This window comes from Mustela nigripes, chromosome 16 (assembly GCF_022355385.1).
Source record: "Mustela nigripes isolate SB6536 chromosome 16, MUSNIG.SB6536, whole genome shotgun sequence".
NCBI lineage: Eukaryota > Metazoa > Chordata > Mammalia > Carnivora > Mustelidae > Mustela > Mustela nigripes.
Window position 1 is genome coordinate 21,196,605 of NC_081572.1, and position 13,333 is coordinate 21,209,937.

Here is a 13,333-nt window from a genome sequence, read left to right on the forward strand (position 1 = left end):
GTGACCAGAAATCCAGTCATATCACATGGGCACAAATTCTGGGTCTGGCCCCAAGAGCCCACAGCCTGCCGAACTCAGGACAGCAAAATCAAAGATGCCCCTACTCCCAATCTCTCAGAATCAAATAACGACACAACCACCCCATTAAGGAATCTAGGCAGCGGGAGCTATGGAATATATTGGAGCTTACCCCCTTCCCTCAACTTCAGGGAAGTGCCTCCCCCACTAAATTAATACATCAAATCAGATGCAAATCCAATATGCCTGATGCCCTAGGAAATACCCCAGCTTCACACACCATATGATCCCAGAAATAGCTCTGGCCCAGCAGGGCTGTCCTTGCTTGCCTTCCTTCAGAAGCCATTATTTGCTCACCAGGAGTCTGAACACAGACAGTATGACTTTGGGGACAGGGAAGCTCCCTAGGAGGAGCCTGCAGGAAAGAGGAGGGTGAACTGGTTGACTCTGCAATCCTCTTACCATGTAGGATAGGTCTAGGGACCACATGATGACCCCCCTTCCCACCCCTGGTGCATCTCTGTCTCTAATTATAAATAAATCAACCAAACACAATTGTCTAGATTTTTTTGTTTGTTTGTTTTGTTCTGTTTTGTTAAAAAAAAAAAAAAAAAAAAAAGACAAGACATCATGGCCAACTGGTAGGTCCCTAAGTCTCCTTCCATCCAGTCAAGTCAGAAATGCCTGGAGGATAGGGAGGTACAGGGAGGGAGGCAAAGCCACAGGCAGTGAGGCACTGGAAGGATGGAGTCATCCTGGTGACTTTGTGACTGTGACCACAAACAGGGGAGGAAGCAAGACCCTAGACAAGTCCTTTACCCCCCAGCATGTGTGTCCTCTGTTCCATCTGGCACATGCAGTCCCATTGCGTATCCTTTCTTCGCACTCTGAATATTCAGAAATGGGCCCCACCTCCCCAGCGCTCTATCCCGCATGACTGCTTCTGACCTTCTTCCCTCCCCCACAGCAGGGTCTGGGCAGCCAGGCAACAAACCATGTGACACACCAGACCCAAAGGTGGGCTTGTCTTATAGGTCCTTCCCGGTGGAGGGGCCTGGGGAAGAGAAGAAGGGGAGCCTGGCAGGTTTGAGCTTTGGAAGTGGGTCTGGACTCCTGACCATCGAATCATCTGCCACCCCACACTTTCCCTACGGCCTCTACCCTCTGACTAAATTGAGGGGAAGGACAATAATAGTACAAGGTACAAAAGTCAAGGTACATGTCTACTTTGCTTCTCTGATTCTGGAAATGGGACTTCTCTTCCCCCACAAGCTTGTGCTCAGCTTATAAGAAGTGGCCTCACATGCCCAAATCAAACAAAGTCAATATAAGAGCCCCCAGGACTAAAAAACTAGAGCTGGCATGTATATGTTGTCAATAAGTGTTTTTAGATGGCTGGCTGAATGAATGAATGATTGAATGAATGAATCCAGGATCAATTTGGAGACACACCAGGGCTCCCCGTTGCCACTCTTAGACCTCTCTGACTATCTAAGCCCAAAGATACCACTAGGCTTTTGCTCACCCCAAGGGCACACCCATGCACACACACATACACACACAGAAAAAGGGAAACTTCTGGGCCAGAGACAGAGCTAAGACTCAGACCCAGGCTCCAGGTCAGGTCTATAGCCTCTAGGGGCTGGGGGCCGCAGGGGGCACTGAGCCCCCTGCCTCCTGGCAGGGCTCACTCGCGAAAGCTGTCAGCCAACTGGTGGCAGTCCAGCTCCCCTTTTGGCTCCAGGCCCCCCGGAAGCTTCACTCCCGTCTTCCGGTCCACACACCAGCACTTGCCGCGCTGCCCATCTAAGGCCGGGTGACACTGCCAAGACAAGGGTGTGAGAGGTCAGTTCCCAGGCAGTCTGCCCCCGTCCCACCCCAGCTCAAGTCAGACAGCTGATCCCAGATGGCCTCTGAGGGCAGAGGCTCTTTCATGAGTTCATGGAGTAGACAGAGCTTGGCCAAGAAATGAAGGTTGTCTCAGGGGCCAGCATTGGTCTAGGGATAAAGGGCTCAAGTGTCAGAATGTTCAGTGGGAAAAAAACTGGGGGAAGAAAACACATAGAACTATACAACAAGAAAAGTGAACCCTAAGGTAACTTATGGACCAATTTTAGTTCCTTAATTTGTGGTAGCATATGTACCACACTAAACCAAGACGTTAACAGGAGAAACTGGGGGTGAGGAGTAGATAGGAATCCTGTACTTTCTGCTCGATTTTTCTGAAACCTAAAACTGCTCTAGAAAATAAAGTCTATTAGCTCTTTTTAATGAGGGAAAAACATTTTTAGAAATTGGTCAAGGATGGGGTTGCCTGGGTGGCTCAGTCAGCTGCGCATCTACTCTTGGTTTTGGCTCAGGTCATGATCTCAGGGTTTGGAGATGGTGCCCTGCGTGGGGTTCCTGAGATTCTCTCTCTCTTTCCCTGTCTCTCTCCCCCTCGCCCTGCACTTGCTTGCACTCTCTCTCAAATAAATAAATAAATAAATAGAAATTTTTTTTTTTTTTTTAATGGGACAAAGATAAAATTCGTGTTGGGATAAAGCTTGCAGGTAGGTTTGGCACTGGTTTGAGAGGCCCTTTTTGGTTCTGCCCTCATAACCTCCTCATGCCATCCTGGGATTTGCAGACCTGGGAGCAGCCCTGCTTTTCCTATCTAGGTGTCTAGCCCACTTTGTGGATCTATCTATAGAGCACAGAGTGGGAGAATGTATGTATCTATGCCCACAAAGAGCTGGAGAAAGACCCAGGCCAGGACTCCCCAGGTCACACCCAGTATAAGGCTCTGCCCAGATGTGCCACCCTGCCAAGTAAGCCCACCTCTTACAGGTCAGAGTTGGGGCTGAGGCAAGCCAACCTTGCCAAATATCCCAGCCTCCTGCGGGGTTATGAGAGGAACCCATGTTCCAAGGGAATGAGGGAGTATGGAGGTTCCTGCATTCATATTTTCTCTCCTGTCCCACTCCTGCCTCTGCTTCCATCCAAAGCTCCCTTTCCCAGCTGTCAGATCTGGCTTTACCTCCATCCTGGCTGTACCCCAGGTGGTTTGGGGGAAAGGGCAGGCTGAATTTCCTCCTTAAATCTTCACAACTGAGCCCCTCCATCCCCAAATGTAACCTGAGACATTCTGTGGCAAAGGAGAACTACTCATAGGACGGAGTACAGTACAGGGAGTGAGAGAGTGCGGGGAGGTAGAGGTTGGCAGGAGTGCTAAGTGGTAGATCCAGAGGTGATGGAAATAACCCTGGATGGGGAGGCAGGACAGCTGGTCTGCCGTTAACTCACGCTGTGACTTTGGGCCTCAGTTTCCTCATCTCCAAAATGAGTGCGGTAGGCAAAATAAGCTGAAACTGTAAGGCTGGGGGAGGGTCCAAGGGGTTAGGTGTAGGTGGGAAAGTTCCCTTTGCTGAGATCTCCATCCTGGACCATCTCGTGGAGAGACCAGGCATGCCCCAAGAGCTGAAGTCAGGATGGAGCCAGCGGGGATGAAGACCCACCTGCTTCGGGTGGAAGTTGCCATTGCGATCGCAGTTGGGAATGGGGATGATGTAGAGGTCCTCGTGGGTGCGGCTCTGTGAGGCGGCCAGCCGCTCCAGGGCCCGGTGCAGCTCACTCTGGCAGGAGCCCTGGGGCTAGAGGAAGGGAGAATGAAAGCGCTTAGTAGAAGGGAGAGAGGCAGGAAGACCAAGGCTGGGGGTCAGATCAGAACTAAAGGCCCAGAAAGGAGGCTCAAGGCCCAGAGGCCAGGCAGGACCCAGGGTTCAGGGGACCCTGGTGGACAGAGCAGGACACTAACGAGAGGATCCTGAGCCAAAGAGCTTCTAAAAAGGAAGGGTGTGAATGGAAGGGACCTTGTAGGGGAAAGTGGCTGTGGAAACCAATGGAGATGGTTGGGAAGGGAATGATTTCTAAGCAGGAGGGATAGCGGACATCATACAATCAACAACTTGGTAAGAGCTGGGCATGGATCCATCAGAACCATTCATCAGAAAGGACATTAGCCAGACTGTGGGGCAGGGTCTCCAGGCCCCCTGCTGTGGCCAGCGTTAACCCCTTAGTTACTGAAAAAGTCTGCATGGAGAATCCAAGAGAAGAAACACCAGGAAGCTTGGAGCAACCACTATTTTTACACACCAGTACGGAAGTATTTCAGTACTTAACAATTACTTCCACTGCAGCAACATGTAGAACTGATGAACAGGAAAGGAAGTTCACGGAAAGGAATGAGGATTGTTTGGGTCCTGATGATGCATTCTAGGTGCCTCTTGCACACAGTTTGGCATCCAGTGAACATTTGCTGAATGAACATAATCCAGATCTAGTGGGGAAGGGTGTGCACATGTGCATTTGTAGGTCAGAGGTCCTCACCACAGGCCGAGCTTCCTCCCGGGGCACCCCGATGACCTTCATCTTGCCCCCGCTGTTGCTGCGGTCTCGAATTTTGGCGAAGTGCTTCTGCAGGCACCTGCGGTCGTGGGCGCTGCAGGGACTGAAGCTGTTGTTGGGGTGGTCACCCTCATCCTTGTCTGCAGTCAGGCCGAGATAGGGAGAGGTCAGCACTGGGAAAGGACAGGGCAGCACACCCACCCAGCCTCCCACCTTGCTTTTCTCTTGGGGATTCTCCAGCCTGGTTCTGGGAAAGAATAGGGGACCTTGGAGTTGCGGCGGGGGGGCGGCGGGGGGGGGATGAAAGCAACACCCTCGTCTCCTCCCCATTCTCCCGGGATTTCCTCAGGAGAATATTCTTCTTAAAGTCCTTCACTTGTCCCTCACCCCACCCAGTCCAGCCCTCAGATGAGTCACCAGCTGCAGCTGCGCAGACAACAGGAGTGTCCCCTGAGCCCTGCAGGGAGGTCTAAGGCAGGCAGGAGCCTCCCCACCAGATCTCACACCCTCCTCCATTCAGCTCCTCCTACCATCCCCCACTCCGTCTGCTCTCTTTTCCTGTCTCCTGTCCGTTTCTTTTCAGCATCTGGCTGAGCCAACCAGGGGATCCTCAGATCTGTTGGCTCTGCTGCCCCTCTTCCACATGGCCAAAATCAGAATTTCCATGAGTGATGAGAAATCTGGCCCCAAAGGCTCTCCCCACTGGCTGAACAGGAGAGAAGAAGCAGGAGTGGGTGTGTATGTCTACATCTGAAAGTGTGAGTCCGTGCGTGTGTGACCCACTGTGTGGCTGCAGGACCAAAAACACCCTCACACCTCCCTTCAGTTCCCCCACCCCAATTTCTTCCATCCTTAGACTTTGGACTCCATCCGAAGTCCATGTCTATTGCCCAGAGTCAGGGCACTGGGGATGTGGAGATGGGGGTGGTGAGGCTCGACCTGCACACTCTCCCTGGGATCTCCTGAAGACTCTATCTGAACTCAAGAATAACCTGATCCCAAAGTCCCAGAATCCTAACCACTATTCCAACCTCCAGACAGCCAAAACGGGGATTCAGGGCTGAGCTGGAGAAAGAGGTTGCAAGACCTCTCTGCAGATCAGAGTCACCTCTAAAATGCTTGGGCTTGGCAGCTTGCTGCTGGCCTGAATGCAAAGCCCCTGCCAGCATTCCAGATGTTGGCAGCCAGACAGAAGGTTACATCTGGTTTGCGTCAGGATTTTTTTCCTGAGGAGTTAGCAGGTTCCTCCACGCATGGCAGCAGTCCCAGAGCTGCCTCTGGGTCAAATGGTATTTTTCCGTCTAGCCAAAGTTAGTTGGGGGGTTAGTTCTCTTTTTATTCTCCTAGTTCTGGCGGTGTGGGGGGGAAGCAAGTAGATAAAGGGAAACCGGGCAAGAAGAAAGTCTTTGTCAAGATTCCATACCCAAAGGTTATTGATAAAATTGAGTCACCAAGGATGGGAAGGTTTTGTCATGGGTGGAGGGCGGGTTTAGAAAGAATCAAAGGTAAGGAAATAAATGAAGCAGATAGATATACTCTGTCCTTCTGCATATTTAACATCCCAAGAAAGACAGTCCAGAGGGGACTCGTCTCAGAGATGACATCAAGTTCTTAAGGGTCAACCGAGGAGTATCCACTATAGCAAGACCTCCCAGCGATGTGGGCAGTAAAAGATGTGGGTAAATTTCGGAAGACCAGGATTGTCAAGGGAGCCGTAAGAAGACGGACCCCAAACCCTTGGTCAGAACCAGAGAAATGATCTGGGATCCAGGCTCTACCCTAAAGACCCTCCCAAGGAAACTTTCTGGCCAAAAGGCCCAGAATAGCCAGCGATCCCTGCCCCTGCATCCACCTTGCACAAAAGCATAAGACTTTTGGAGGGCTCACAGTGTTGCAGGGGTGTAGGCTGGAGGTAGATAATGGAGAAGAAGAGGAAATGGAAGAAATAAAAGAATTAGAGCCAAATTTTGAAACAACAGAGGCTGAGCTGAACTGAGCCATGGACAAAAGCACCACCATTTTACCCGGAAATGACTGGAAGGAATCACAAGGACTCATGTGCCACAGCCCATGATGCTAATTCAAGCGGCACCCTTGGAACCTGGAAAAGGTTTTGGTCTTTCCTTTAAGCTTGCTTTCTTTTCATGGCCATAAAGGGAAGCACTACTTTGCACAATAACACTTGTTTCTCTTGGTAAGTGGGCAGAATGTTCTCAGGTTCAAGAAGTAAGCAAGAGTTTTCTTAACAAACGGAGGTAGAGAGTCTCCCATCCTGAAAGTGTGGCCCATCAGAGTGGTAAAGGCCTCAAGAACCTAGAGATCTGGAGTAGAAATATAACCGCAACTAGGCTTTCCAACATTGAGTTTCCATGAGTTGAAGTTCACAAATGACTAACTCTTGGGGGTTATTAATGAATATATGGAATATTTTTTCCCTTAACTTAGGAGGCATGATTAAGGAGAACAACTGTTGGAGACGTCTGGGTAGCTCAGTTGGTTAAGCAGCTGAGCATCTGGCTCTTGGTTTAGGCTTATGTCATGATCTCAGGGTTGTGAGATCAAACCCCAAGTAGGGGTAGGACTCTGCACTCAGCACATAGTCTGTTTGGGGTTTTCTCTTTCTCCCTCTCTCTCTGATTGTGGATGCTGTCTCTTTCTCTCTCTCACTGAAACCTGGAGCTCTATGGGCCATAGGGCAAGGCTGGAAGCATAGCTTATGCTCTTGTGTGGGTAGGGCCCCATGTCACACTAAGGGGGTTATCTGGGAAAGCTAAGCAGGCAGTGTGCCTGGCCTCCCCTTCCTTGGTTTCCCCACTTCTTTGTTGTTGCTAGGCCAACTTCCTTTTTTATTTTTTGAAGAACTGAAGAATCCTACAAGCCTCCAAAATACACATACTTGAGTCCAGATACGCATCCATGCCATACTCGGACCCTTCCTGTCCAAGACCAGACTGTTTCACCCCACCAAAAGGGCACTCCACAGAGGAGATCAGTCCTTCATTAACAGCAAGCAAGCCAACTTCCAGCTGCTCTGCCACTCTGCAGATCTGGTCCCGGTCTGTCCCTACCTCGAGTCTAAGTTCAGGGAAGAATACACCAGAGAGGAAGAGTAGCAGCTCACTTACTCTCACAGGCACACAGATACACAGAGTATATCCGTATCTTCCCACTCAGACACAGGCCAGGATTCAAGAACCACAAACATATACAAACAATCACGTGTCCGGGCACTGGTCCACACAGGCACACCCACATACACTTGGGCACCTTGACCCTGCCCTGGGCAGAGACACAGAGACTGGGGGCAGGGCACTCTGCCTGCCCCATCGCTTGTTGACTTTCCATTTAATCTGTAACTTTTCCTTGCTCAGCCTTGCTTAGCAGGCGGACTGAGGATCCACCCCAGGATCCACCCCTAGACACTGGGTTTGGGAGGGTGAGGGTCATCGTAGCCTTGGGCCTCTGAAAAATGTTAACCTTCCACTCTCCAAAGCTGGCTAAATTCTTGCTACTTCCCCGCTCAAGTAGGAATTCCATCCCTCTGGTCGTGCTCACCCAGGTGGAGCCCTCAATCCCTGTGGACCCCCCCCCCCCCCAGAGTCAGACCTAGTCCCCTGAAAGATTTGACTTTCGGACTTCCAGAAGGCTTATTTAGAGGGTGGGACTTCCAAGGTGGGCCAGGTCATCTCTTCCAGCCCCTGCATGGGGCTAGGCCAACAACATGCAACCACAGTGCAAACCTTGGTCTTTGCTCTAGCAACTAGGTGCCCAGACAGAGAAAAGACTTCACAGCTTTGGCACCAATGGCTGAAAAGTTCATGGTCAAAGCTAGAGGATTTCCTCTTAATGGAAGCCTGATTCCAACCCCATGATTCCTCCTCAACTCCAGCCCCCATCCCCTTCAAGACACCCAGGGTGAGGCTGTGACGTAGGTGGGCCCAGCCACCCAGACACAGGCGTTTCAGCTCACCCCTCCTACCCTGCAAGAAAGGCTTTTTCTTTCTTCCCCTGGACTCTCTCTAGAGAAACCAAGATCATCCATCCCAAGTACCCAGCCCTTACTTCAAGGTCAAGTTCAGAAGGCGTCCCCTTCACCATCATGCCACACTGCTTGCCTCAGACTGAAGGAAAGCTGATCTGTTCTTCCCTTGTTTACAGCATCAAAAAGGACCAAGTTCCTGCCCACCCCCCTCAACAACTCTGAATGTCCCCCTACTTTGCTCAGTTGCCCTAATGTCCCTCAAAAATCCCAGCATCAGAGGAGGATTTAAGTTTGGACCAAAATCTTCTCAGCTTCTTCTTCTTCTTCACCATCCTCATCATGGCTCTAACTGATGAAGCTCTTACTCCATGCCAGACACCCCAAGCCTGTGAGGCAGGTCCCGTTGTCATCTCTATTTTACAGATGAGGAAATGCAGCAGCCTGGGCGGAGGAGAAGGAGGACTTATCCCTGCAGCTCCTATGTCTTTAAATGGAAAGACTCCTGATACCCGAGGCACCAATAATTCTGGCTTTGCCAATACTAAAGAAAAAATGTTAAGCAGCCATGCTCCTCCCCCTACCTCCCCCAAGGCACAGAACTTCTGGGAAGGCCCTGTTCCCATGACATGACTGAATTCCCAGTACTGAAGTAAGGGGGACAATATTTGCTGCGTTGACTAAAAATTAACCCAGTCTGTCTGTGCCCTCACCCTGTCCCAGAGAGACCCAAGAGCACAGTTTAGGAGCTCCCCAGTCCAAGCACCGATCTTCGTACTGTCCACTCCCCCAGATTCCATGGGTCAAGGGTCAGTCCACTGATGCAGAATTTTGGACTTCTGACGCACATGTTCCTTCCCACCCCCACCTCCGGGGGCCTGAGCAGTGTTAACCCACAACATTTCCTGGCTCAGAAAGCTGGGACAGGAGGGCTCTGGAGAGGTTAGGGGCAAAGGCTTAAGATGGAAGGAGAACACCTGCTCCTGGGGCACGTAGTAAGCAGCTGGACATAGCAGACCAAGGGAAGGGACATGCCATGTGACTGTCTGCCCCCAGTCACCTGCTGAAGCTTAGCTCTAAGAGGAAAAGGCAGAAAGAAGAGCCTGATACTCTCTGCCAAACTATTCCCAAGGCAAGAGGGTCCAAGTCTGGGGACCTAGGAGGGACACTGGCCTATTGACAGTGAAAGGTTAGAGAGAATAGTGGGGATAAGGGCTGAGCTCTGGCCATCTTGTCACACCAGAGACCCTGCAGGGCTGTTGCACAACTCTAGGGGGCACCTTTCACATGGTGCAGGGGAAGCTTCTGTGATGACTAGGAGGTGAGAAGGCACGGACACAGCTTGCCGAGTCGGTACCAAGTTTTCCCCAGGGTTCTCCAGGCTTGCCCTTTCCCTCTCCAGATCTTCGCATACCCTGCATGGGTGGAGGACAGGCAAGGAGGGAGGGGGTGGGCATTAGAGACCTGGACCCTGTAATCCCAAGGGGACATAAAGACCAATTCACATGATGTCCACAGGGCAATCACGAACTTCATACCATTTCTCCCAAAGCCTCTAGGGGATTAGATTTTCCCCCACTACAGGATGAGGTGCTCCTGCTCAGCCAGGGAGGAAGGGGTACTCAAGACCCTCTGAGAGCTCTTTTGTCCTGAGTTCAAGTCAGTGAGAGAGGAGAAGCACCCCATTCTAATCTGGTGCCAGATACATACGCACTGGCCAGTGAAGGATGGAGATATGAAGGAAAAGAGATCCCATTATACTCAGGGAACCAAGGGTTCAGCCCTCACTCCCAGTCTGGTCTGGTACCAGTTCCGCTCCTCTCCAGCACCTATGCCCCAGGATCAGTGCCTTACTCCCTCAGGACCACCACCCCCCGCCCCCCGCACCCCCCCGCCCCCCACTTCCCAGATGTGTCGGGTGCCAGGCTGGCATTTCTCCTAGCATGTTTTTTGCTGACCCATCTCTCACTGCCTAAGGACAGGAAGGGCAGAGAGGCCTGAGGCCCAGACCCCTGGGGTCCACCTCCTTCCTGTTTTCCCTGCATCCTGCTTTCCTCCACTAACAAGCTGCAGAGGATTGAGGAAGTGGACGGTCTGGGACCCGAGGCAGGAAGCTCGGGGCCAGAGTCCCAGCATCCGGACTGCAACAATGGAAGCTTCAAGCACCAGGAAAAGAGACAGACACAGACAGAGTCACAGGGAGAGCAAAACAGTCAGAGAGGGAACAAGAAACAGAGGCAGAGATACAGAAAAGCAGACAGAGAGAATCCAAAAGTAACAGAAAGATAGGAACAAAGACAGAACGAGCAACAGTGACAGAGACACAAAGAGAAAGAGCAACAGAAAGAGGCTGAGGAGAAAGTGAGAGAAGCAGGACAACAAAAGCAGAAAGGGAACAACGTAGAGAAAGAGAAACTGATAACAGGCAGAAGACACTGGGGAAAGGAGAACCAAGGAGAACTCAGGCCTGTTGGTAGTGAAACTAGAGACAGCGAGATGTCGCAGGAAATAACAAAAGAATACGAACGACTGAGAACGATTAGAAGGAGAAACTGAGAGGCTCACTGAAAAATGGAAAAAGAGAAAGTGTAAGAATGAGTTTAGAGCAAAGGGCCTCCCCCCCCCCCTCCCCCCCCCCCCCTCCCCCCCCCCCCCCTCCCTCTCTCTCCCCCTCTTTCTCCTTTCTCTACTCCCTATCCCGCACCGTTAGGTTTCTACAGCTCTGGGCTGGGAGCCAAGACTTGCTTCTCTTCCGCCACCTCAGATGACACCTGCCAGGGGAGAGGAGCGGGGTGCCCATATACCAGAGCAGGATGAGGTGCCCAGGCCTGGCAGAGAGACCTCTGTCTTCCCAATACCTCTCAAACAGCTAGGTGAGCTGCCTAGGGGCTTTGGGGAGGGGCAACTCTGATGCCCCCCACCACCAAAGCCCCTCTGATCTGCATGTCCCACTCCACCCCACCCCACCTCAATGTCAAAAGGCTTCTTAGACCCCTTGGGTTTCAAGTGTGGCCAGGACGAGGGACATTCCAGGATCAGGAACAGAAAGCCGCCACCCCTGCCAGCCCCATCCTCTAGTTATCTGACCCCAAGCCGCTCACTTGCAGGCTGCTGGCTGGACCAGGTCAGGCTATGTTCCACTCCTGCAGCAGCAACCAGGACTACCACCGAGACCTCTCTTCCCAAATAGGCACCCTTGGGAGGTTTGAGATGGAGGGCTGGGACAGTCTTCCTTGCTGGTGGCAACAGGCTGCTAGGGACTCTACAGCAGTTTCCCTGGGTGAGCCTGTCCCATGCCATTCCAGCCCTGCCAGGTACCTGTCTCCTTAACTCACGAAAGATTTTCAAGGGCTTTTCGGACTAGCTTGAAAGGGGAAGGGGTGTCTGGGAGAGGAGAACACCAGGTAGGGCACGCAAGGACAGGGGCACCTTACCAGAGGGCTGCAGGCTTTCCTGGATGGCCTCGATCTCCGCCAGCTCCATGCACACGCCCTGCCCGTGCATCAGCGTGTGCAGGGGCTTCTCCACCCCCCGGGGCGGGTAGCAGCGCAGGCCCGAGCCACAGCGAGGGGTATACACCCCGCAGGGCATCCCCTTGCCCAGGGCGCAAGTGGCGCAACAGCCGCAGCCAGGCTCCCGCACCAGCTCCTCGCAGCCCACGGGGGGGCGGCAGCGCGCCAGCTTCTCCTCGGAGCAGGGCGGGCAGTGAATGGCTTCGTCGCCCAGGCTCGGCCCGGGCCCGGCGGCCAGCAGCAGCGCGGCCACGAGGCAGAGGGGCAGCATGACCGAGCTAGGACGGGGGCGCGGGCGCGGGGCGCGGGAGCTGAGAACGCGCGCGCAGACTGGCAGCAGGGACCCAGGGAGACCGCGCCTGGCGCGCCTGGAGGACCCGACCCGGAGGGCGCGGGGAGACGGGGCGGCCCCGCGGGCGGACAGGGACGGAGCCAGGGAAGTTAGCAAGCGGACGGGAGGGGAGCGAGCCTGGCCGCCGATGCGCTGCGCCGCATCCTCGGCCGGGCCCAGGCAGCGGGCGGTGGGGCAGGGGGGCAGGGGGCTGAGCGGCTGCTTGGGACCGGCTCCCCCGGACTTTATACCGGCCCCTGGCCACACCCCCAGAGCCTTCCCAGAGGTGGGGGAGCGGGGGCGCCGGGGGGAGAGGGAGAGGCGGCCGTTAGGGGGAGGGGGCGCTGTCCTGAGTCGCCGCCGCCGCCGCCGCCGCCGCCGCCGCTACAACATCTGAAAGTCCTTTTCTGCCGCAGAAGGAAGCGGAGCAGTTTGGAAGCCGTGGCAGGCGCCGAGAGCGCCTCTGAACCGGAGTCTGGGAGGGGAGAGAAAGGAGAGGAGACGCCAAGGGGCTGCTCTTTGGACCCCTCCTCCGACCTTGGAGGATTCCTCCCCTTCCCCTCCAAGGCGGCTGCAGCCCCACCCCCCGCCCTCCAAGAACGCGACCTCCTAGCCCAGACTCCCGGCTCCGCGATTCAGTCTCCCGGGCCAGAGTCCTTTCCACCACCACCCCCAGTGCTTCCAGTCCCAACCACTGGAGACCAAGTCGGGTGAAGCGGGGAAAGGGAAGCAAGCACCCAACGAGGGACCCAGAAGGGCTTCATGGCCCTAAGAAGTTAGTAAGCTCTCTTCCCACTTGCCCTTCCAACTCCCCGCCCCGGCCGCGCGCGCCCTGTCTCCGCGGGGCTCATCTGGGTCCTGATATGCTCTACCTTCCTGAGAACTGAATCCACCGAACTCCTGGAGAAGGAGGTGCCCAACCTCTTCTTCCTCCAGGATGCTTGCTTCTACTGCCCGACTCCTTCCCCAGAGGAGGACTGGCTGGGGAGATTGCCACTCTCAGTGTGCAAACTGTGCATAGCACAACTCCAGGGGGCAACATTTCTCTTGTGGGCATTGTAGGTTTGTGTAGCTGTTAAGACAGTTTTCCAGCAGAGGGCAGTCAAG

At 53.7% G+C, this 13,333-nt stretch overlaps 1 protein-coding gene and 1 long non-coding RNA gene across 3 annotated transcripts; both read right to left on the bottom strand.

Annotated features, from left to right (window-relative positions):
- Positions 1–608: 608 nt before the first annotated feature.
- Positions 609–12,634, bottom strand: IGFBP4 (insulin like growth factor binding protein 4). The gene is made up of 4 exons (XM_059379737.1): positions 11,818–12,634; positions 4,387–4,544; positions 3,516–3,650; positions 609–1,840 (listed from the first exon to the last, which is right to left on the bottom strand). The coding sequence occupies exons 1-4, from the start codon at positions 12,164–12,166 to the stop codon at positions 1,706–1,708; spliced, it is 777 nt and encodes a 258-aa protein (XP_059235720.1). The 5' UTR covers positions 12,167–12,634; the 3' UTR covers positions 609–1,705.
- Positions 4,555–11,811, bottom strand: LOC132003883 (uncharacterized). 2 transcript variants are annotated; one of them, XR_009400353.1, is made up of 4 exons: positions 11,485–11,811; positions 11,088–11,154; positions 9,664–9,798; positions 4,555–5,106 (listed from the first exon to the last, which is right to left on the bottom strand). It is a non-coding gene; the product is annotated as an uncharacterized LOC132003883 (long non-coding RNA). The 2 variants fall into 2 exon arrangements; XR_009400352.1 differs by having other exon boundaries at positions 11,088–11,811.
- Positions 12,635–13,333: the final 699 nt, after the last annotated feature.

Coding starts and splice junctions, on each gene's coding strand:
- IGFBP4 (XM_059379737.1), bottom strand. CDS start 12,166: ATGCTGCCCCTCTGCCTCGTGGCCGCGCTGCTGCTGGCCGCCGGGCCC. Junction 4,545..11,817: donor GGAAAGCCTGCAGCCCTCTG/GTAAGGTGCCCC, acceptor GCCTGACTGCAG/ACAAGGATGAGGGTGACCAC. Junction 3,651..4,386: donor GGGAGGAAGCTCGGCCTGTG/GTGAGGACCTCT, acceptor CCCTTCCTCTAG/CCCCAGGGCTCCTGCCAGAG.